This window comes from Salmo salar, chromosome 13 (assembly GCF_965601325.2).
Source record: "Salmo salar chromosome 13, fSalSal1, whole genome shotgun sequence".
In the NCBI taxonomy this organism is placed as follows: domain Eukaryota; kingdom Metazoa; phylum Chordata; class Actinopteri; order Salmoniformes; family Salmonidae; genus Salmo; species Salmo salar.
In genome coordinates this window covers 15,312,407-15,338,917 of record NC_138303.1, presented here as the reverse complement: position 1 = coordinate 15,338,917, position 26,511 = coordinate 15,312,407, and the positions used below count along the sequence as shown (strand labels likewise).

The 26,511-nt window shown below is 43.0% G+C and overlaps 1 protein-coding gene across 5 annotated transcripts in view; it reads right to left on the bottom strand.

Moving 5' to 3' along the window:
- The window catches only part of LOC106566486 (extracellular sulfatase Sulf-2), a 291,339-nt gene that overhangs the window by 56,262 nt on the left and 208,566 nt on the right, over positions 1-26,511 (bottom strand). For all 5 annotated transcript variants that reach the window (XM_045692958.2, XM_082959853.1, XM_045692960.2 and 2 more), the window contains 2 exons: positions 16,297-16,537; positions 7,537-7,776 (listed from right to left, as the gene is read on the bottom strand). In XM_045692958.2, the coding sequence (XP_045548914.1) occupies positions 7,537-7,776; positions 16,297-16,468 (412 nt within the window). In that variant the 5' untranslated portion in view covers positions 16,469-16,537. The remainder of the gene's footprint in view (positions 1-7,536; positions 7,777-16,296; positions 16,538-26,511) is intronic.

Genomic DNA, 26,511 nt, shown 5'->3' with positions numbered 1-26,511 from the left:
ACTACTACTGCTGTTACTACTACTATGGCTACTACTACTACTACTACTGTTACTGCTACTTCTGCTACTGCTACTACTGCTGCTACTACTGTTACTACTACTACTGCTAATACTGCTGCTACTACTACTACTGATACTAGCACTACTGCTACTACTACTGTTACTACTGCTACAGCTACTACTGCTGCTACTACTGCTACTGCTACTACTACTGCTACTACTGCTACAACTACTACTGCTATTGCTACTACTGTTACTACTGCTATGACTACTACTACTACTACTGCTATTTCTGCTACTGCTGCTACTACTAGCTACTACTGGATATAGATACGTTTGTACATGTTTCCCTCCAAAAGGTCCTTTGCTGTTGTTTTGAGATTGATTTGCACTTTTCGCACCAAAGTACGTTCATCTCTAGGAGACAGAACGCGTCTCCTTCATGAGCGGTATGACGGCTACATGGTCCCATGGTGTTTATACTTGCGTACTATTGTTGTACAGATGAACGTGGTACCTTCAGGCGTTTGGAAATTGCTCCCAAGGATGAACCAGACTTGTGGAGGTCTACAATTGTTTTTCTGAGGTCTTGATTTATTTTGATTTTCCCATGATGTCAAGCAAAGAGGCACTGAGTTTGAAGGTAGGCCTTGAAATACATCCACAGGTACACCTCCAATTGACTCAAATGTGTCAAATGATGTCAATTCGCCTATCTGAAGCTTCTAAAGCCATGACATAATTTTCGGGAATTTTAGTAGAAAGGCCCAGTCAACTTAGTGTATGTAAACTTCTGACCCACTGGAATTGTGATACAGTGAAATATAAGCTAAATAATCTGTCTGTAAACCATTGTTGGAAAAATTACTTGTGTCATGCACAAAGTAGATGTCCTAACCGACTTGCCAAAACTATACACGTCCCGTGTGGCTCAGTTGGTAGAGCATGTTGTTTGCAACGCCAGGGTTGTGGGTTCGATTCCCACGGGGGACCAGTATGGAGAAAAAAAAATGTATGAAATGTATGCATTCACTACTGTAAGTCGCTCTGGATAAGAGCGTCTGCTAAATGACTAAAATTGGAAAATGGAAACAAGACATTTGTGGAGTGGTTGAAAAACGAGTTTTAATTACTCCAACTTAAGTGTATGTAAACTTCCCACTTCAACTGTATATATACACATGAACATTCTTACATATTCACACTTTTCTTAGAGTATCCCTTTATTATTTCCCACAATCCCTTCCACCCCTCCCACAATTGGAGTAAACTAATAAACAATAACACTTATACCTTCAGTTTATACATTTTATACACATTTTACAGACACAATCAAATTTTACAATAGTTATATTTTGTCTGTTTTTAATCCTTCCAGTCCTTATTTCTGAAGTCCATCCAGTTTGATTTCAATTTGTTACTGTGCTATTTCACAAAGTCTCTGAACCAATATACATTTTACAGACGCCGATTGTTTTACATTAGTTATCTTGTTGTTATTAGTCCCACCCTTCAGCTCCATTCAACCTCTCCCATCTATCTCTTAACACCATCCATTCTGCATTTCTATTTGCCATATATTTTTCAACTGTGCTGTGATGCTTCACAAAAGTACTGAACCTTTCATGTTCTCATAGCTTCTACAGATTGTAAGTTAAAGATAAAAAATGTTGCTAAAATAATTATTATATTATTTATTGATTGACTATGACTTTTCAAATCACCCAGTATTGCAGTCTGCAGCATTAGTTCTAGGTAAATGTTGCAATTCTTCAGACATTCCTGGACCTGTGACCAAAAACGAGCCACATATGGACAGTACCAAAATAAATGATGTAATGACTGTGCCTCCTCACAGCAAAATCTGGAGAGCTGGGAAGGTTGTATCCCCCATATATATATAACATTCTATTGGTTGCAAGAATTTTTGTATAAAAATGAAAATTGAAAAATTAGAAGTTTTCAATCCGGCGCTGTTTCGCGTGTCAATTCATAAACCATATGCCATGGAACCGGTACATCGAAAATCTCTTCCCAACTATTTTGCAATTTATATGGTACAGCTGTCAATTTTTTTGGTCCTTAAATGAAATTGTTATATGTTTTTATTCATCTCTATTTTCTTTAACCATTTATGGTCTTTAATGCAGGGCCGACAGACAAGTTCCTTACTTTTTCCCCCTTCTACTTGCCTCTTCCATTTTTGTGGTAATGCTGCAATTAGTTGGTTGTAATTTTGTAAGTCTGTGTTAGCTGCGTGTGTGACATAACTCCACCAGTCCTATTTATATCATTTACAAAAATTATACCTTTTTTGAAAATTGTAGCACATTTTTAATTTTTTTTTACCAATCACTATATTTGAGTTTAACCACAATATGTGTTGTATTATTTGTTCTGTCTTTTCAGGTGGATTAAACTGAAATTGCAACCAACTTTCTAAGGCTTGTTTAAAAACTAACAATATTTTAGAGATTATTTTGTTTTCAAATAACTGAAAGTGAGCAGTTGTAATCTGAATAAAGGGAAAATGGCCATTCTTGAACATGGGGTGAGACATTCTTACTAATTTACTAGAGAACCATTTCGGATTTAAGTATAACTTTTGTATGACTGATGCCTTTAGTGAGAAGTCTAATGCTTTAATATTTAATCGTTTCTGCCCGAATTCATATTCGTTATATAAATAGGCCCTTTTAATTTTGTCTGGCTTGCCATTCCAAATAAAATTCAATATTTTTTGTTCATATAATTTAAAAAGCAGGTCACTAGGTGTAGGCAAAACCATAAGCAAATAGGTAAACTGTGATATGACTAAAGAATTAATCAGGGTGATTTTTCCACAAATAGACAGGTATTTTCCTTTCCATGGTAGCAAGATCTTATCTGTTTTTGCTAACTTTCTATACAAATTGATTGGAGTGAGATCATTTCTTTCTTTAGGGATTTGTAAACCAAGTATGTCCACATCCCCGTCAGACCATTTTATTGGTAAACTACACGGTAATGTAAAAGTTGAATTTTTTAGTGATCCAACACGTAATATAATTTGGTTTTAATCCAGAGAGGTTAGAAAAAGTATCTAGATCCCTTATGAGGCTGTGGAGGGATCCATATTGTGGATTTAAAAGAAAACATGAATCATAAGCGTACAATGCCACCTTTGTTTTTAAGCCATGGATTTCTAATCCCTTAATATTATGGTTGGAACTAATTTTAACAGGTAACATTTCGATGGCAATAATAAATAGATATTACGATAGTGGACAACCATTTCTTCCTCCATTTGACAGTTTTAAACTTTCTGAGATGTTATTTACTATTTTACACCTAGGGTTACTACACATAACTATAACCCATTTTATAAGAGATTCTCCAATATTGAAATTTTCTAGGCATTTATATATAAACTCCAGTCGTACTTTATCAAAAGCGCTTTCAAAATCAGCTGTGAAAACCAGACCTGGTTTCCCCGATATTTCATAGTATTCTATTGTTTCCAGTACTCGTCCTATATTATCTCCAATATATCGTCCATGTAAACAACCTGCCTGATTAGGATGAATAATATCTGCTACTACAACTACTGCTACTCCTAATACTACTGCTGCTACTACTACTACTGCTACTGCTGGTGCTACTGCTACTGCAACTGCTACTACCACTGCTGCTACCACTACTGCTGCTACTACTGCTACTGCTGCTACTACTACCACTGCTGCTACTACTACTGCTACTACTACTACTACTACTGCTACTACTATTACTGCTGCTACTACTACTACTGCTACTGCTGGTGCTACTACTACTGCTACTGCTGGTGCTACTGCTACTGCTATTCATACTGCTGCTACTACTGCTACTACGGCTACTATTGCTACTACTACTGCTACTTCTACTGCTGCTACTACCGCTACTGCTACTATTACTACTACTACTGCTACTCCTACTGCTGCTACTATTATTACTACTACTACTCCTACTATTGCTGCTCCTACTGCTGCTACTATTACTACTGCTACTGCTACTCCTACTACTACTGCTACTACTGCTGCTCCTACTGCCTCTCCTACTGCTACTCCTACTACTACTGCTACTACTGCTGCTCCTACTGCCTCTCCTACTGCTGCTACTATTACTATTACTACTATTACTACTATTACTACTACTACTCCTACTACTACTGCTGCTACTATTACTACTACTACTACTACTACGACTACTACTGCTGCTACTATTACTACTACTACTACTGCTACTACTGCTGCTCCTAATGCTGCTACTACTGCTACTGCTTCTATTACTACTACTACTACTGCTACTCCTACTGCTGCTAACACATGCTACTGCTGCTATTACTACTACTACTTCTACTGCTACTCCTACTACTGTTACTACTACTACTACTACTGCTACTGCTACTATTACTACTACTACTACTGCTGCTGCTACTGCTGCTACTACTGCTACTGCTACTGCTACTATTACTACTACTATTCCTACTACTACTGCTACTCCTACTGCTGCTACTATTACTGATACTACTACTACTGCTACTAGTCCTACTGCTGCTACTATTACTGATACTACTACTACTGCTACTACTCCTACTGCTGCTACTATTACTACTAGTACTACTAGTACTACTACTACTGCTGCTACTCCTACTGTTGCTACTATTACTACTACTACTACTAATACTACTGCTGCTACTACTACTACAACTATTTCTACTACTACTACTACTACTACTACTACTGCTTCTGTTACTACCACTACTACAACTACTATTGAGTCTGTCTGGATAAATGCTAGAGACAGAATTCTGATCTGATTTGCTCCTCTCCTTGTGGATTAGCAGGCAGTAGCTGAGGGAGAATACACTACCTACATCAGACCGTATTCACAAAGTGTCTGAGAGTAAGAATGGTGATCTAGGATCAGTGTTGCCTTTCCAATCATACTGAATAAGAGGATAGACGCCTGCCCAGGTGTATCTCTCTGGGGGAGAGAGAGTTCTTCAGGGGCTTAACGTTAACATTAAGAGCGGATAGGTTTTAGCATGGCAGGAGGCCTTTGGTTGAGGCAGTGTTGGGTTGTTGGGGAGAGGCAGGACATGGCCGATGCACAGACAGTGTAGACCGATGTGGGCTTTGGTTTCCGTCAGTAGTAACGTGGAGGATTTCTAGGGAGACTGCTTGGAACAGATGTTACAACATGTCACCGAGTGTAAAACCAATTGAGATTCTCTTGAGTTTTTTTTACATTTCTTTTCTAGATTTCCAATCATGTGTGCGATGAAATTATACCACTGCAGTGCTGTGCAGCGCCTCCCCTTTCATTTGGAATGAGTCACAAAGGTGTAACTTCAAAGCAAGCACATGACCACATCTTCAAATAAGGGTTTTGAAAGTGAGTGAATGTGTGTGCACAAAAATAAAGGAATGGAATGTGTGTGTATGAGCACACATGCTTGTGTGTGTTCTTTTCCTATAAATTCTGGGATTTCTGGAGAACAGGACAAAGGGAATGTCAGAGCTGGCTCCAGAAATGACTTCTCTCTCTGTTATGGCTGGGGGCCAAGTACTGTATCTAATGTAAAAGCAACTATTGCATTAGTAAAGAAACCTAGAATGTCAGCTTCTGTCTGGGTGAAACAGCAAGGTCTGCCAGAGAATGGCCATCCACTCTGAGAGAGACTCAGCCTTTGTCCCGAATGGCCATCCACTCTGAGAGAGACTCAGCTTGCACCCCAAATGGCCATCCACTCTGAGAGAGACTCAGCCTGCACCCCAAATGGCCATCCACTCTGAGAGAGACTCAGCTTGCACCCCAAATGGCCATCCACTCTGAGAGAGACTCAGCTTGCACCCCAAATGGCCATCCACTCTGAGAGAGACTCAGCCTGCACCCCAAATGGCCATCCACTCTGAGAGAGGCTCAGCCTGCGTCCTGAATGGCCATCCACTCTGAAAGAGGCTCAGCCTGCGTACTGAATGGCCATCCACTCTGAAAGAGGCTCAGGTTGCATCCCAAATGGCACCCTATTTATCTCCAGAGTATAGTGGACTACTACCCCCTATTATCTACAGGATATAGTCCACTACTACCCCCTATTATCTACAGGATATGGTGGACTACGACCCTAGGGGGATAGAATGGAACACAACAGGATATAACACAACACCAGACAGGATAGAACAGAACACCAGACAGGATAGAACAGAACACCAGACAGGATAGAACAGAACACCAGACAGGATAGAACAGAACACCAGACAGGATAGAACAGAACACCAGGCAGGATAGAACAGAACACCAGGCAGGATAGAACAGAACACCAGACAGGATAGAACAGGACACCAGGCAGGATAGAACAGAACACCAGACAGGATAGAACAGAACACCAGGCAGGATAGAACAGAACACCAGACAGGATAGAACAGAACACCAGACAGGATAGAACAGAACACCAGGCAGGATAGAACAGAACACCAGACAGGATAGAACAGAACACCAGACAGGATAGAACAGAACACCAGGCAGGATAGAACAGAACACCAGACAGGATAGAACAGAACACCAGGCAGGATAGAACAGAACACCAGGCAGGATAGAACAGAACACCAGACAGGATAGAACAGAACACCAGACAGGATAGAACAGAACACCAGACAGGATAGAACAGAACACCAGACAGGATAGAACAGAACACCAGGCAGGATAGAACAGAACACCAGGCAGGATAGAACAGAACACCAGGCAGGATAGAACAGAACACCAGACAGGATAGAACAGAACACCAGACAGGATAGAACAGAACACCAGACAGGATAGAACAGAACACCAGACAGGATAGAACAGAACACCAGACAGGATAGAACAGAACACCAGACAGGATAGAACAGAACACCAGACAGGATAGAACAGAACACCAGACAGGATAGAACAGAACACCAGACAGGATAGAACAGAACACCAGGCAGGATAGAACAGAACACCAGGCAGGATAGAACAGAACACCAGACAGGATAGAACAGAACACCAGACAGGATAGAACAGAACACCAGACAGGATAGAACAGAACACCAGACAGGATAGAACAGAACACCAGACAGGATAGAACAGAACACCAGACAGGATAGAACAGAACACCAGACAGGATAGAACAGAACACCAGACAGGATAGAACAGAACACCAGGCAGGATAGAACAGAACACCAGACAGGATAGAACAGAACACCAGACAGGATAGAACAGAACACCAGACAGGATAGAACAGAACACCAGACAGGATAGAACAGAACACCAGGCAGGATAGAACAGAACACCAGACAGGATAGAACAGAACACCAGACAGTAGAAAACACATCTGATGGCTTTCACAAGTCCTAACTAAGAGTGTTAAATGTGTAATCTAATTAAGAAAGGTTTTTGAATTCTCAATTAAATTAGTGTTTGCCCTAATTGTATAAGAGATAAGTGATGACTTCAAGTAAATATGTGTGTGTGTGTCAATCTGTACGGACTACTGACCTGTCCTGTAGCCAGTGTTGTTGAGGTACACTCCAAAAGTCCTAGTCTCGTGCTGGGCCTGCCAGGAAGGGGAGGAGCAGTTCTCATTGTTGGTGTAGGTGTTGTGGTTGTGAACGTACTTCCCCGTCAACATGGAGGAGCGCGAAGGACAGCACATGGGCGTGGTCACAAAGGCGTTGGAGAAGTGAGTCCCGCCCTGCTCCATGATACTACGTGTCTTATTCATGACCTGCATGGAGCCTGACGAGAGAGAGAGACCGGGAGAGAAAGAGAGAGATCGTGTGAGAGAGAGAGAGAGAGAGGGAGGGAGAGAGAGAGAGAGAGACCGGGAGAGAAAGAGAGAGATCGTGTGAGAGAGAGAGAGAGAGAGAGGGAGGGAGAGAGAGAGAGAGAGACCGGGAGAGAAAGAGGGAGATCGTGTGAGAGAGAGAGAGAGAGAGAGGGAGGGAGAGCGAGAGAGACGGAGAGAGAAAGAAAGAGAGAGACAGAGAGAGAGAGACAGAGATGCAGAGAGAGACAGAGAGAGAAAGAAAGAGAGAGACAGAGAGAGAGAGACAGAGATGCAGAGAGAGACAGAGAGAGAGAGAGAGAGAGAGAAAGAGAGAGGGAGGGAGAGAGAGAGAGAGAGACCGGGAGAGAAAGAGGGAGATCGTGTGAGAGAGAGAGAGAGAGGGAGGGAGAGCGAGAGAGACGGAGAGAGAAAGAAAGAGAGAGACAGAGAGAGAGAGACAGAGATGCAGAGAGAGACACAGAGAGAGAGAGAGAGAGAGAGAGAGAAAGAAAAAAGGAAAGCTTTGACTATGTACAGACTCAGTGAGCATAGCCTTGCTATTGAGAAAGGCCGCCGTAGGCAGACCTGGCTCTCAAAAGAAGACAGGCTATGTGCACACTGCCCACAAAATGAGGTGGAAATGCCAAACGCCAAATGTATGACCATATTAGAGACACATATTTCCCTAAGATTACACAAAGAATTCCAAAACAAACCTAATTTTGATAAACTCCCATATCTACTGGGTGAAATACCACAGTGTGCCATCACAGCAGCAAGATTTGTGACCTGTTGCCACAAGAAAAGGGCAACCAGTGAAGAACAAACACCATTGTAAATACAACCCATATTTATGTTTATTTATTCTCCCTTTTGTACTTTAACTATTTGCACATCGTTACAACAGTGTATATATATATAATATGACATTTGTAATGTCTTTATTAATTTAGATCTTCTGTGCGTATAATGTTTACTGTTAATTCTTATTGTTTATTTCACTTTTGTTTATTATCTAGTTCTCTTGCTTTGGCAACGTTAACATATGTTTCCCATGCCAATATAGCCCTTAAATTGAAATTGAATTGAATTGAAAGAGAGAGGCGGTGCGAGAGAAACACACCCGGGTCAGATCTGCTCTGTTTCAGATTGACATGTGACAAGCGGGAGGCAGCCCCCACACACCACTTAGCATGGCATCTCTTCTGCTCATGTGTGAGAGAAGGAAGGAGGAGGGAGGAGATGAAGGGAGAAGGTTCTCACTGTCTGTCTTCTGGAAGAAGATTAAACAAACAACACAGAGGAGAGGAGGGCACAACCCCACCACACGCGCACGCACGCACGCACACACGCACACGCACACACACACACACACACACACACACACACACACACACACACACACACACACACACACACACACACACACACACACACACACACACACACACGAAGGGCAGGGTAAAGTTTACAGACGGAGGAGGTCCTGAAGTTCTTGACCTTTTCAGAGACAATCGCCAGGCCTTTAACAACCAGACACAAAGGTCAAAACACAGGGCTGGCCATGCCGAGAAATGTTAACACTGTCCTATAGAGGTTCAGACAGGGAGGGGAAAGTTCACTCCTATTTACAGTTTATTACATTCGCTGGGACCCATTTCTCAATTCTTAGGTCACTTTTCAAAACTCTTCACACAGTGAGCACAACTATGGATCATTTGTCATTGCTTTGACACAAAATGCATTCAATGACTACATCTTTCAATTTTCATGAACTCTTTTCTCACTCAGATACAACCACCACCAAATCTCTATGTACCTACAGGCCAATTTGCACATGTTTACATACTCTTTTCAAAACTGTTAAACTGAAGTTCAAAACCTACAATAACACAAAAATGAATAAGACAGAAATGTGCTACATTTCTACAGTAATACCATATTGAAATATATTCCAAATCTAAAAGATTAAATACTATCAAAACAATTAGACCAACCACAGCTGATTCCCATTGTAGCTGAACACCTGCCCAGGTGTTAGTCTTTCAATTACATTACCATCTATACAAAAGGGGACATCTTAGTAAAAATGCTGTACTGTAATGTAAACATGGACCCAGACAGAGATAGAGAAGTGGCTGACAGAGGAAGAAGAGTGGCTGGGAGAGGGAGAGGGAGAGGAGTACGTATGCATGGTGGAAGAAGACTGAGAGGAAGATCAAGAGCTGTAGTCTCAGATGAGATTAGGGCTACTATAATTGATCATGTAATAAATCATGGTCTCTCTCAATGAGAGAGGCTGGTCTGAGAGTGCAGCCAAATCTGCAACGCTCAACAGTGGCATCTATTCTGAGAAATGTCCAGCAAAACAACAGGTAAGATGTGCATTCTGCAAAGGCATCTGACTGAACTGCACATAACAGAAGTCAATTGAGCAAAGCCTCCAAACCTACTTGTGTGTAATTGTAATTGTTTTTGTATTTCTGCTTAGGACCCAACGGTTACCTCCTACAGGCGGGAGAGGTTGGATTTTCACTGCTGTGCAGGAAACTGCAATCGTTGATATTGTCATCAGAAACAATGGCATAAAACTCACAGAGATTCGGGACAGAGTGTTGGCAGACAATGTAAGCATAACAAATATTTCTAGAGTCCTGAAACAACATCAAGTCAGGATGAAGCAGTTGTACACTGTCCCCTTTGAGACTCTGAACGAGTCAAGCAACTCAGGAACCAATAAGTCCAGGTAAAATGACTATAAAATACACAACTGGTTTTGAACTAAACCAAACAGGGCAGAGGCATGTTTTTAGGTATAATGGAAACTATGGTGCCTTGTGGATTTATTTTAGAGAGTCATGGAGATTGAAGCCAGGCAAACACCCCACATATTCATCTTTGTGGATGAGGCTGGTTTCATCCTGGCCAGAACACGGCGGCGAGGAAGGAATGTGATTGGGAAAAGAGCCACAGTGGATGTCCCGGGCCAGAGGGGTGCCAACATCACAATGTGTGCAGCAGTATCCTCTGATGGATTGCTGTTACACAAACCGCTAATTGGACCATACAACACCGAGCGTCTCATTTCATTCCTGGATGACCTCTATGGAAGGGTTGTGTCAGGTGAGGAAAGGGTTGCAGTGAGGCCAAATCGGCCAATGTTTGTAATTGTATGGGACAATGTGGCATTTCACCACTCCCGTGCAGACACAGAGTGGTTTGCAGCCCATCCCAGGATGATGTCACTTTTCCTCCTTCCTTACTCTCCATTCCTCAACCACATAGAGGAATTATTTTCCTCATGGAGGTGGAGGTTTATGACCACCATCCACATGATCAAACGTCCCTCCTAGACGCAACAAATGCTGGATGCCTGGACATATCTGCAGAAGATTGCTAGGGATGGACCAGGCATGCCAAAAGATTCTTTTCTAGGTGTATTGCCCAAGATGACATAAGATGTGACATGGATGAGGACCTGTGGCCAAATGCAGAAGACAGGGTTGACTAGCATTGCTACTGTATCTGTATCGGTAGCTGGTGTATATACAAATTCTTGTATTTTGGAATCACTCAATGCCAACAAATGACATAAAACATATTGAAGCATATTGCATCATGTCTGATTCATTCCTGTAACATATACTGCAGTGAATTGTAAACAGTAGAGAGGTGTCGTGTTTAGTAAAGAAAACATTGTGTAATGCTGCCTGTTGTTAGTGTTGTTTAGGTCGTTGTTTTATGAGTGACAGTGTGTGCTTGTTGGGGGACAACCTTTGCTAGTGTTATGGAAGAACGAGTTGATTTGAGACATATATGAAGTGTTTTGGTAGTTTTAGGGCATTTTGAACGTGAAATGAACTGCTGTGCCAAGCTGAAATTTGGTTAGGAGAACTGTGTGAAGATTTTTGAAAAAGTGACCTAAGTATTGAGAAATGGATCCTAGCGATTGTAAAAAACTGTAACATGGGAGATTTTTCACAGATAACAGGGCTGTCTAAGTTGAATTCCAAACAGTATTTTGTGATACGCTACAGACACCTTTAACCTAGTACACTTGGAGTGAGCAATATGTTGATTGGCCAAATCTATTGGAGAGCCACCTAAAATAGCCTGTACAAAATAGGCAATCATCCTGCAATATGGAGTCTTCAGGGGCCATTTTCATTCAGGAACAGTGTCACCTTTTCCACTGGCGTAATGTAATTGTAAAGTGCTGTGAAAATTACTTTGACAAGGTGAGAGAGAGGCAGTGGAATCTCACACTAGCAAGATGTGTGACCTGTTGCCACAAGAAAAGGGCAAGTAGTGAAGAACAAACACCACTGTAAATACAACCCACATTTATGTTGATTCATTTCCCCTTTTGTACTTTAACTATTTGTACATCGTTACAACACTATACATATCCATAATGTGACATTTGAAATGTCTCTATTCCTTAGAGTGTAATGTTTACTGTTCATTTGTTATTGTTTATTTCACTTTGTTTATTGTCTATTTCACTTACTTTCGCAATGTAAACATGTGTTTCACATGCCAATAAATCCCTTTGAATTCAATTGAGAGAGAAAGAGAGAGAGAGAGAGAGAGACAGAGACAGAGAGACAGAGAGAGACAGAGACAGAGAGACAGAGAGAGACAGAGAGAGACAGAGACAGAAAGACAGAGAGAGAGAGAGAGAGAGAGAGAGAGACAGAGACAGAGAGACAGAGAGAGACAGAGAGAGACAGAGACAGAAAGACAGAGAGAGAGAGAGAGAGAGAGAGAGAGAGAGAGAGACAGAGACAGAGACAGAGACAGAGAAACAGAGAGAGAGAGACAGAGAGACAGAAAGAGAGAGAGACAGAGAGAGAGAGAGAGAGAGACAGAGATACAGAGAAAGAGAGAGAGAGAGTAGGGGTAGCCCTTTGAATTGAATTGAGAGAGAAAGAGAAAGAGAGACAGAGACAGAGAGACACAGAAAGACAGAGAGAGAGAGAGAGAGACAGAGAGAGAGAGAGAGCGAGAGAGAGGGAGACAGAGACAGAGAGAGAGACAGAGAAACAGAGAGAGACAGAGAGACAGAGAGAGAGAGACAGAGACAGAAAGACAGAGAGAGAGAGAGAGAGAGACAGAGAGAGAGAGAGAGCGAGAGAGAGGGAGACAGAGACAGAGAGAGAGACAGAGAAACAGAGAGAGTGAGACAGAGACAGAAAGAGAGAGAGACAGACAGAGAGAGAGACAGACAGAGAGAGACAGAAAGAGAGACAGACAGAGAGAGACAGAGAGAGAGAGAGAGAGACAGAGAGAAACAGAGAGAGACAGAGAGAGACAGAGAGACAGAAAGAGAGAGAGACAGACAGAGAGAGAGAGAGAGACAGAGAGAGAGAGAGACAGAGAGAGAGAGAGACAGAGAGAGAGACAGAGAAACAGAGAGAGACAGAGAGACAGAAAGAGAGAGAGATAGACAGAGAGAGAGACAGACAGACAGAGAGAGAGACAGAGATACACAGAGAGAGAGAGAGAGAGTAGGGGTAAAATACTCTAAGTAAAGCTGGATGCAACTGGAGTGTCCATTTTCAAGCCTGCCTAAGGGGACAAGGATGCAGTTTGGAGAGAGCTGGAGATGGGAGAGGGGTTAGTGTTTCGAGAACAGCACAGTACCTAGTAATATATGGAGTGCTCTGAAGTGGGGCTGATGACGGAGGAGGAGCTCTGATTGGCTACTCATAGTTAATTACCCAGTAGAAAGTTTGCATATTCAGCGATTTAACGTCGGATAGGTCCTCTGCCCACAGCGGAGAGGGTGATTGGCAGAGAGCAGTGTTGGTCTCTCGGTGGTCTGGATGTAATATCAGGTGATGACAGATAAAGGGATATAAGTGCTGCTCGCCCCCCTATATGGAATAGAGGCTTTTGTCAAAATTGCTTTAGAAAATTACTCCCAAGGACTTTTATCTAGAACCCCATGGTTTCCATTCGGAATTACAGACTCTCTTTTTCGTTCCGTAACAATGGGCATTGAAATTCCTTTCATTTTTCTGGTTGCGGTAGGTTAATCTACTGGGGTTTTAGGGAATGAAATCCTTTAAGTTATGAAATGAGCTGGTTTGAAACTTTGCCGTTTGTACTTTCTCTCTCTCTCTCTCTCTCTCTCTCTCTCTCTCTCTCTCTCTCTCCCAGCGCAGTGAAAATGACTGGCGGAAAAGTGTTTAATACCCCCCTTCTCCAACCCCCATGCCAGCACAACTCTGAACACAGCAGACAGAGACAGAGAGACGAGTCTTGGGTGTGCATGCCGAGCCCTTGACGTAGGGGAAGTGATGTATTGTGGGTATAATGGTGCTGACGTGCCAAAGTGTTCCTCTCAGTGAGAGGGCGTCACGCGGCATCTGGCTTGGTGTGCCTTTGACAATGGCAGCTGCATAGAAGACTGACAGTCATTTCTCTGTCTGTCTGTCTGTCTGAATGAGCGAGTCTAGGGGGTGGGCAATTCTAACTGTCTTTCTGTCAGACTGAGAGAGTATAGGGAGTGGGCAATTCTAACTGTCTGTCTGTCAGACAGAGAGTCTAGGGGGTGGGCAATTCTAACTGTCTGTCTGTCAGACTGAGAGAGTCTAGGGGGTGGGCAATTCTAACTGTCTGTCTGTCAGACTGAGAGAGTCTAGGGGGTGGGCAATTCTAACTGTCTGTCTGTCAGACTGAGAGAGTCTAGGGGGTGGGCAATTCTAACTGTCTGTCTGTCAGACTGAGAGACTCTAGGGGGTGGGCAATTCTAACTGTCTGTCTGTCAGACTGAGAGACTCTAGGGGGTGGGAAACTCCAGTCCTCAGGGGCTGGAGTGGTGTGACACGTTTCTCCTATCCCCAGCAAACACAACTGATTAAACTAATTGCTTTCCAAACTGAAGTTGATTATTGTAAGTTGATTAGTTGATTATTGTAGTCAGGTGTGTTAGCTGTGGCTGGGGCAGAAGTGTGACACCAATCAGGCCATGAAAGAGTCTGGCCTATCCCTGGTCGAGGAAGAAGAGAGACAGCGAAAGAAAGGGAGAGAAAAAGAGAGAGACAGCGAAAGAGAGAGACAGAGCTGGCGTCAAGCTCAGCAGCAGTCAGGAAGACAGGCCACACTGTCAGATGGAGGGTAACAAACAAAAGTAGATAATTAGTAGACAGTCTGAGAGAAGGCACCTCCTTGTCTATGTTAACTGTTACCAGACAGGGACATAATGAGAAGGCACCTCCTTGTCTATGTTAACTGTTACCAGACAGGGACATAATGAGAAGGCACCTCCTTGTCTATGTTAACTGTTACCAGACAGGGACATAATGAGAAGGCACCTCCTTGTCTATGTTAACTGTTACCAGACAGGGACATAATGAGAAGGCACCTCCTTGTCTATGTTAACTGTTACCAGACAGGGACATAATGAGAAGGCACCTCCTTGTCTATGTTAACTGTTACCAGACAGGGACATAATGAGAAGGCACCTCCTTGTCTATGTTAACTGTTACCAGACAGGGACATAATGAGAAGGCACCTCCTTGTCTATGTTAACTGTTACCAGACAGGGACATAATGAGAAGGCACCTCCTTGTCTATGTTAACTGTTACCAGACAGGGACATAATGAGAAGGCACCTCCTTGTCTATGTTAACTGTTACCAGACAGGGACATAATGAGAAGGCACCTCCTTGTCTATGTTAACTGTTACCAGACAGGGACATAATGAGAAGGCACCTCCTTGTCTATGTTAACTGTTACCAGACAGGGACATAATGAGAAGGCACCTCCTTGTCTATGTTAACTGTTACCAGACAGGGACATAATGAGAAGGCACCTCCTTGTCTATGTTAACTGTTACCAGACAGGGACATAATGAGAAGGCACCTCCTTGTCTATGTTAACTGTTACCAGACAGGGACATAATGAGAAGGCACCTCCTTGTCTATGTTAACTGTTACCAGACAGGGACATAATGAGAAGGCACCTCCTTGTCTACGTTAACTGTTACCAGACAGGACCATAATGAGAAGGCACCTCCTTGTCTTTGTTAACTGTTACCAGACAGGGACATAATGAGAAGGCACCTCCTTGTCTATGTTAACTGTTACCAGACAGGGACATAATGAGAAGGCACCTCCTTGTCTATGTTAACTGTTACCAGACAGGGACATAATGAGAAGGCACCTCCTTGTCTACGTTAACTGTTACCAGACAGGACCATAATGAGAAGGCACCTCCTTGTCTTTGTTAACTGTTACGAGACAAACACGTCTTTGTGTGACAGGGACATAGTGAGACATACTCAGACACAGATAAATTAAATATGGAAGAAAAAAACATCCGGGAATGTGTTAGTTTGTTCCTCTCTTTCCCCAGAGTAACTCACCTGATTCATCTGATCAATCAGCTAATTACTAGAATCAGGTGCGCTAGATTAGGGCTGGAGGGAAAACCAACAGGACGGAAGCTCTCCAGGAACAGGGTTGTGAAGCCAGACTCACCGAGCTCCATGTCCTGGTCATCAGTGAGAATGAGGATGATGTTGGGGCGGATGTTACGGCGGTCCCTCTGGAAGCGGGCCTTGAGGAAGACGGAGGCGTGGGCCACAGACAGAACCCCCAGGAGCAGGAGGAGGTAACGGTTGGTGGAGGGCAGCAGCCCCTGTCCTGCCATCTTGACCTCTAACTTATCTCACCCTGCTACTTCTGCTGGATCACTCTGCTGCAGCCACCGCTAAGACTCCTGGAGACACAACACAACAGACAGGAGGTCATAGGTCAGACTACAGGAACACAGGAACAGTTCAACTAGAGACGAAGGTGTTCACACCTAAAGACACATATCGCTAGTCCAGTGTAAAACACATTGGGAGTGAAAACCTTGCTCACTAAAATGTACAACATTCTCTGATGGTCACTGGGTTTGTGAATCTGACACGGAGAGGAAACAGAGCTCGTGGAGACACAGACGTAAGGTCCGACTAAGCCAGGAAACACAGGAACAGTTTTCTACAGACTCACAGGTGATCACGTAGAAACCTAAATAAATCAAATCAAATCAAATGTTATTAGTCACATGCGCCGAATACAACATGCACCTTACAGTGAATGCACTTTAAAAAGTGACGGATAAGAAAAGGAGATAAAAGTAACAAATAACAAAGAGCAGCAGTAAAAAAGAACAATATATACAGGGGGGTGCCGGTACAGAGTCAATATGCGGGGGCACTGGTTAGTTGAGGTGAAATGTACAGTTGAAGTCAGAAGTTTACATACACTTAGGTTGGAGTCATTAAAACTCGTTTTTCAACCACTCCATACATTTCTTGTTAACAAACTATAGTTTTGGCAAGTCGGTTAGGACATCTACTTTGTGCATGACACAAGTAATTTTTCCAACAGTTGTTTACAGACAGATTATTTCACATATAATTCACTGTATCACAATTCCAATGGGTCAGAAGTTTACATACACTAAGTTGACTGTGCCTTTAAACAGCTTGGAAAATTCCAGAAAATGATGTCATGACTTTAGAAGCTTCTGATAGGCTAATTGACATCATTTGAGTCAATTGGAGGTGTACCTGTGGATGTATTTCAAGGCCTACCTTCAAACTCAGTGCCTCTTTGCTTGATATCATGGGAAAATCAAAATAAATCAGCCAAGACCTCAGAAAATAAATTGTAGACCTCCACAAGTCTGGTTCATCCTTGGGAGCAATTTCCAAACACCTGAAGGTACCACGTTAATCTGTACAAACAATAGTACACAAGTATAAACACCATGGGACCACGCAGCCATCATACCGCTCAGGAAGGAGACGTGTTCTGTCTCCTAGAGATGAACACACTTTGGTGCGAAAAGTGCAAATCAATCCCAGAACAACAGCAAAGGACTTTGTGAAGATGCTACAGGAAACAAGTACAAAAGTATCAATATTCACAGTAAAACCAGTCCTATATCGACATAACCTGAAAGGCCGCTCAGCAAGGAAGAAGTCACTGCTCCAAAACCGCCATAAAAAAGCCAGACTACGGTTTGCAACTGCACATGGGGACAAAGATCGTACTTTTGAAGAAATGTCCTCTGGTCTGATGAAACAAAAATAGAACTGTTTGGTCAAAATGACCATTGTTATTTTGGAGGAAAAGGGGGAGGCTGTAACGCCCTGGCCATAGAGAGGGGTTTTTTGTTCGTTATTTTGGTTAGGCCAGGGTGTTACATTGGGTGGGCGTTCTATGTTCATTTTTCTATGTTGGTTTGTTTCGTTGATTTTGGCTGTGTGGCTTCCAATCAGGCACAGCTGTAGAGTGTTGTTGCTGATTGGGAGTCACACATAAGTGCCTGTTTTTCCGTTGGGGTTTTGTGGGTAATTGTTTCTGTTTAGTGTTTTGCACCTGACAGGACTGTTTGGCTGTCGGTTTTCTTGTTTTGTTTTGTTTTGTTTTGTGTAGTGTTCTTTAGTAAATTAAACTTCAATGATGAACACTAACTCCGCTGCGTATTGGTCCACTTTCTCAGACGATGACTTCTCTGTTTCGTCTGACGACGAAGACAGCCGTTACAGAGGCTTGCAAGCCGAAGAACACCATCCCAACCGTGAAGCACGGGGGTGGCAGCATCATGTTGTGGGGGTGCTTTGCTGCAGGAGGGACTGGTGCTCTTCACAAAATAGATGGCATTATGACGTAGGAAATTTATGTGGATATATTGAGGCAACATCTAAAGACATCAGTCAGGAACTTAAAGCTTGGTCGCAAATGGGTCTTCCAAATGGACAATGACCCCAAGCATACTTCCAAAGTTGTGGCAAAATGGATTAAGGACAACAAAGTCAAGGTATTGGAGTGGCCATAACAAAGCCCTGACCTCAAGCCTATGAAAATTTGTGGGCAGAACTGAAAAAGTGTGTGTGAGCAAGGAGGCCTACAAAACCTGACACAGTTGCACCAGCTCTGTCAGGAGGAATGGGACAAAATTCACCCAACTTTATGTGGCAAGCTTGTGGAAGGCTACCCAAAACGATTGAACCAAGTTAAACAATTTAAAGTCAATGCTACCAAATACTAATTGAGTGTATGTAAACTTCTGACACACTGGGAATTTGATGAAAGAAACAAAAGCTGAAATAAATCATTCTCTCCTATTATTCTGACATTCACATTCTTAAAATAAAGTGGTGATCCTAACTGACCTAAGACAGGGAATTTCTACTAGGATTAAATGTCAGGAATTGTGAAAAACTGATTTTAAATGTATTTGACTAAGGTGTATGTAAACGTCCAACTTTTTATTTTATTTATTTAACTAGGCAAGTCAGTTAAGAACAAATTCTTATTTACAGTGACGGCCTAGGAACAGTGAGCTAACTGCCTTGTTCAGGGGCAGAACGACAGATTTTTACCTTGTCAGCTCAGGGATTTGATCTTGCAACCTTTCAGTTACTAGTCCAACGCTCTAACCAGTAGGCTACCTGCCGTCAACTGCACATGTAGGTACAGTTATTAAAGTGACTATGGATAGATAACAACAGAGAGTGGCAGTGGTGTGGAGAGGGCAAGGGGGCAATGTACATAGTCTGGGTAGCCATTTAACTAGATGTTCAGGAGTCTTATGTCTTGGGGGTAGAAGCTGTTTAGAAGCCTCTTGGACCTAGTCTTGGCGCTCCGGTACCACTTGCTGTGGGCCCGTCAGGAAGTCCAGGATCCAGTTGCAGAGGGAGGTGTTTAGTTCCAGGGTCCTTAGCTTAGTGATGAGCTTTGAGGGTACTATGGTGTTGAACGCTGAGCTGTAGTCAATGCATAGCATTCTCACATGTGTTCCTTTTGTCCAGGTGGAAAAGGGCAGCATGGAGTGCAATAGAGATTGCATCATCTGTGGATCTGTTGGGGCGGTATGCAAATTGGAGTTGGTCTAGGGTTTCTGGGATGATGGTGTTGATGTGAGCCATGACCAGCCTTTCAAAGCATTTCATGGCTACAGACGTGAGTGATACGGGTCGGTAGTCATTTAGGCAGGTTACCTTGGTACACCCCTGTTTACGTACATATGACAGTGACAGAGAGGACGCTAAACGCTCTCGACAACCGCAAGGACTACAGCCCTAAAGGAGCGTCAGTGAACCAATGAGATTCAGGGCTGATGTACTAGATCAGTCACAGGGAGTGTAGAATACAGAAAGCAGCCATGGAGACCATCTGCCCCCCAGCGTGTCACCACGGCAACCCTGGTTGCCACCGGAGCAGTAACGAGTCCCCTCTGGCGTGGTCCCTGGGCTGTGTGCCTGTGTATGTGTCTCTCTCTCTCTGTGTGTGTGTGTGTGAATGTTGAAGCCATTAGATTCACCCCACACCCCTGCATGGGATGGGAGGCGCTACACCGTCGCTCACACCTCACATGGAGAACAGGCTACAGAATCATAACGACATGCACATCTCTCTCTCTCTCTCTCTCTCTCTCTCTCTCTGTACCTCCCTGTCCTCTCACAGCATTTCTGCTGTCTCCGAAACACCAATACTAAACAGGTTGTTTCTCTGCACCATTGTGCGTCACAGAAGTGACGGGAGCGTCAGAACAGCTTAGTCCCATTTACAGCATATCTCTGAATTATACAGCCTGTTAGCTAGAGGAACATGCTGTCACACAAAACATCCAGCGCCATGTACAATTACACAGTAACACATTCACAAATGTACACTGAGTATACAAAACATTATGAACACTCATTCCCTAACAGATGACCAGGTGAATCAAGTCAAAATCAGAAATCTAAATCTAAATCAAATTGTATTTGTCACATACTGTACACATGTTTATCAGATGTTATAACCGGTGTAGCAAAATGCTTGTGTTTCTAGCTCCAACAGTTCAGTAATATCTAACAAAGTAATATCTAACAATACACACAATCTAAAGTAAAGGAATAAAATTTGAAAATATAAATATTTGGACGAGCAATGTCAGAGCGGCATAGACTAAGATACTGTAGAATAGGATAAAATCCAGGTGAAAGCTATGATCCCTTATTGATGACACATGTTAAATCCACTTCAATCAGTGCAGATGAAGGGGAGAAGACTTGAGATTTTTAAGCTTTGTGACAATTGAGACATGGATTGTGTATGTGTGCCATTCAGAGGGTGAATGGGCTAAAGATTGAAGTACCTTTAACCAGGGTACGGTAATAGGGGCCAGGCTGCAATGCTGCTGGCTTTTTCACGCTTAACAGTTTCCTGTATGTGTCAAGGTGGGTCCACCACCCAAAGGACATCCAGCCAACTTGACACAACTGTGGGAAGGATTAGAGTCAGCATGGGCCAGCATCCCTGTGGAACACTTTCAACACCGCAATGTTAGAAAGGTGTTTTTAATGTTTTGTACACTCAGTGTATTTTCAAATGTATATCAAAAAAAGATAATAATAATAATAATGTAATAACTGTGAGCAATTTATTTTAATATACAAAAATAAATGATATTTCATGTTGTCACGGTTGTCATAGGAATGAGCGGACCAAAGTGCAGCGTGTGTCTCGTTCCACGTTTTATTTATACTGTGAAACTATGCAATACTTAAATAAACTAGAATGACAAAAAAAATAAAAAAACGTGACATAGAGGTGAAACAGACACTACTCAAAACTAATCTCCCACAAACCCAGGTGGAAAAAAACCCTACTTAAGTATGATCTCCAATTAGCGAAAACGAGGACCAGCTGCCTCTAATTGGAGATCATCCCAAACAAAACCAACATAGAAATACAAAACTAGAACATGAACATAGAAATACAAAACATAGAAAAACACCCCGTCACGCCCTGACCTACTGTACCATAGAAAATAACATCTTACTATGGTCAGGACGTGACACGTAAGGTTTATTGGCCCGATTATTTACTGGATTCACACAGTAAAAGAAAGTGTAAGCTTCAAAAGAATTGTGGTTGATCTGGTATTAAAGGATAATTAGGTTTGAATGCTATTTATTTATTATGAACACAACAACGGACCATAGCTGTTCTCTCACTTCCGTCAATTCATTTCAATCCCTACTTTCAATTGCAAAGCATGGGGATGTCATTGGCTCTGGTTTCTGTAGAAAAGTGTTAAATAGTTTAGCCCCCTTTCTGCTCTTTGATTTCTGGGTAATCTGCTAGAGTGCTGGGCGCACCCTGTAGAGAACCATTACAAAAGACACAGAGAGGAATAAAGGACCAAAACGGCAGTCAGAGACGGAACGCATGCTCTCATACACACACACACACACACACACACACACACACACACACACACACACACACACACACACACACACACACACACACACACACACACACACACACACACGCGCATGCACACAGACACACACACACACACACACACAACTTGCGGCGGTGGAAGAACCTTCACAGCCACGACACTATTCACACTGAGAACATACTGAGATTACACGCACCCCCCACCTCGCCCTACAAACAGACACACACACTCCATCTCGCGTCTCACACACACACACACACACACACACACACACACACACACACACACACACACACACACACACACACACACACACACACACACACACACACACACACACAAATCGTGGACAGTGTGTGTGTGTGTGTGTGTGTGTGTGTGTGTGTGTGTGTGTGTGTGTGTGTGTGTGTGTGTGTGTGTGTGTGTGTGTGTGTGTGTGTGTGTGTGTGAGACGCGAGATGGAGAACTGCCTATTACTCAGGCCCAGAAGCTAGGATATGCATATAATTGGTAGATTTGGATACAAAACACTCTAAAGTTTCTAAAACTGTTAAAATAATGTCTGTGAGTATAACAGAACTGATATGGCAGGTGAAAACCCGAGGAAAATACATTCAGATTTTATTTTTTTGATGTCACAGGCCATTTCAATGCGAGACTATGGGATATACAAATAAATAGCTCCCAGATTGCAGTTCCTATGGCTTCCACTAGATGTCAACAGTCTTTAGAAAGGGTTTCAGGCTTGTTTTTTGAAAAACGAACGAGTAGTTGTAGTTTTTCCAAGGTGTCTCTCATTAGAAATGTAGTCTTGTTGCGAGTGAATGAGGTGCGCACTTTTCGTTATTTATCTTCCCTATTGAACATACTATTCTCCGTCTTAAATTTTATTGTTTATTTAGATATTAGAGTACCTGAGGATTAATTACAAACATCGTTTGACTTGTTTGGGCGAACTTTACCAGTAACTTTTTGGATTTGTTTGTATGCATGTTGAACGAGTGGATTTCTGAAATCAAAGCCGCCACCTTAACTGACTTTAGTAGATATAAATAAGGACTTGATCGAACAAAACAACCATTCATTGTGTAGCTGGGACCCTTGGGATTGGAAACAGAGGAAGATCTTCAAAAGTAAGTGATTTATATTATCGCTATTTGGAATTTTGTGTTCTGGTTCTGGTTTGAAAAAGTATTTTGATGTGGGGCGCTGTCCTCAGATTATCGCATGGTATGCTTTCGCCGTAAAGCCTTTTTGAAATCTGACACAGCGGTTGGATTAACAAGAAGTTAAGCTTTTAAATGATGTAAGACACTTGTATGTTCATAAATGTTTAATATTACAATTTTGTCATTTGAATTTAGCGCGCTCCAGCATCACCGGATGTTGTCAATTTTAATCCCGATAGCGGGATCCGCTAGGAGGTCCCCTTAACAACAAAAGTAGCATACATACAAAAATAAAATAAATGAAAACATACAACTGGAAATAATAATATAGAAATATACATATAAATGCACATATGTACACATACACATACACACACATACATTCATACACACACTCACATACACACACATACATTCATACACATACATACACACACACATACATACATACATACACACACACACACATACACATACACATAAATACATACACACACACACACACACACACACACACATACATACATACATACATACATACATACATACATACATACATACATACATACATACATACATACATACATACATACATACATACATACATACATACATACATACATACATAAAAATAAATAACAAATATCACAACATACTATCCCTCCCCTCCCACACCCTCTCATAAACCCCTGTTGGACAAAACTCTTACTCAATCGATCAATCAAATGTATTTATAAAGCCCTTACATCAGAAACTCAGCCTAAAACCCCAAACAGCAACAAAAATACAGGTGTAGAAGCACGGTGATCAATAGAAGGCAACTGTTGAAAAAAAAGTACATTAAAAGCTGCCATCTCAAGAAAACCTCTCAAAGTGTATATACTGTTTTTCTAAGTGTAGAAAAGACGTTAGATCTTTTAACCATGCTGATACAGTGGGAGGTTTGGAGGATTCCCAAATTTTTAAACAAGATCTGCCGGCAGTCTTTGAGGGAAACCAAATGCTAGAATGTCTCCGGCATCCTCTATCAGTAGCCCCGTAGCATAGCTCTGACCTGGGGTAGAGAGGACAGTCTAAGGGAAATTCAAATCACACCACTGTAACCCTAATCACATCCCTACACTCCTAATCACACCTGTACACCCCTAACCACATCCCAATACCACTAATCACATCCCTCCACCCCTAATCACACCCCTACACCCCTAATCACATCCCTTCACCCCTAATCACATCCCTACACGCCTAATCATACCCTACACCCCTAATCACATCCCTACACCCCTAATCACATCCCAACACTCCAAACCACACCCCTAATCACATCCCTACACTCCTAATCACACCCCTAATCACACCCCTGCACCCCTAATCACATCCCTATACCCCGAATCACATCCCTACACCCCTAATCACACCCCCAATCACATCCCTACACTCCTAATCACATTCCTACACCCCTAATCACACCCCTAATCACACCCCTAATCAAATCCCTATACCCCTAATCAAATCTCTACACCCCTTATGATATCCCTACAACCCTAATCACACCCCTACACCCTTAATCACACCGCTACACCCCTAATCACACCCCAACAAACCTTATGACATCCCTACACCCCTAATCACACCCCTACACCCCTAATCACACCCCTACACCCTTAATCACACCGCTACGCCCCTAATCACACCCCTACACCCCTTATGACATCCCTACAACCTAATCACACCCCTACACCCTTTGACATCCATACACCCCTAATCACACCCCTACACCCCTAATCACACCCATACACCCCTAATCACATCCCTACACCCCTAATCACACCCCTACACCCCTAATCACACCCCTACACCCAATAATCACATCCCTACACCCCTAATCAAATCCCTACACCCCTAATGACATCCCTACACCCCTAATCAAATCCCTACACCCCTTATGATATCCATACACACCTAATCACACATCCTACACCCCTAATCACACCCCTACACCCCTAATCACACCGCTGCACCCTTAATCAGACCGCTACACCCCTAATCACACCGCTACACCACTTATGACATCCCTACACCCCTAATCACACCCCTACACCCCGAATCACATCCCTATAACCCCGAATCACACCCCTACACCACTAATCACACCCCTACACCCCTAATCACATCCATACACCCCTAATCACATCCATACACCCCTAATCACATCCCTATACCCCTAATCACACCACTACACCCCTAGTCACACCCCTTCACCCCTAATCACATCCCTACACCCCTAATCACATCCCTACACCCCTAATCACACCCCTACACCCCTAATCACACCCGTACAACCCTAATCACACCCCTTCACCTCTAATCACATCCCTACACCCCTAATCATATCCCTACACCCCTAATCACACCCCTACACCCCTAATCACATCTCTACACCCCTAATCACACCCCTACACTCCTAATCCCATTGATACACCACTAATCACATCCCTACACCCCTAATCACATCCCTACACCCCTAATCACACCCCATACACCCTTAATCACACCGCTACGCCCCTAATCACACCCCTACACCCCTTATGACATCCCTACACCCCTAATCACACCCCTACACCCCTAATCACATCCATACACCGCTAATCACACCCCTACACCCATAATCACACCCCTAACCCCTAATCACACCCCTACACCCCGAATCACATCCCTACACCCCTAATCAAATCCCTACACCCCTAATCACATCCATACACCCCTAATCACATCCCTATACCCCTAATCACACCCCTACACCCCTAATCACACCCCTTCACCCCTAATCACATCCCTACACCCCTAATCACACCCCTACACCCCTAATCACAACCTTACAACCCTAATCACACCCCTTCACCTCTAATCACATCCCTACACCCCTAATCATATCCCTACACCCCTAATCACACCCCTACACCCCTAATCACATCTATACACCCCTAATCACACCCCTACACCCCTAATCCCATTGATACACCACTAATCACATCCCTACACCCCTAATCACATCCCTACACGCCTAATCACACCCCTACACCCTTAATCACACCGCTACGCCCCTAATCACACCACTACACCCCTTATGACATCCCTACACCCCTAATCACACCCCTACACCCCTAATCACATCCATACACTGCTAATCACACCCCTACACCCATAATCACACCCCTAACCCCTAATCACACCCCTACACCCCGAATCACATCCCTACACCCCTAATCAAATCCCTACACCCCTAAT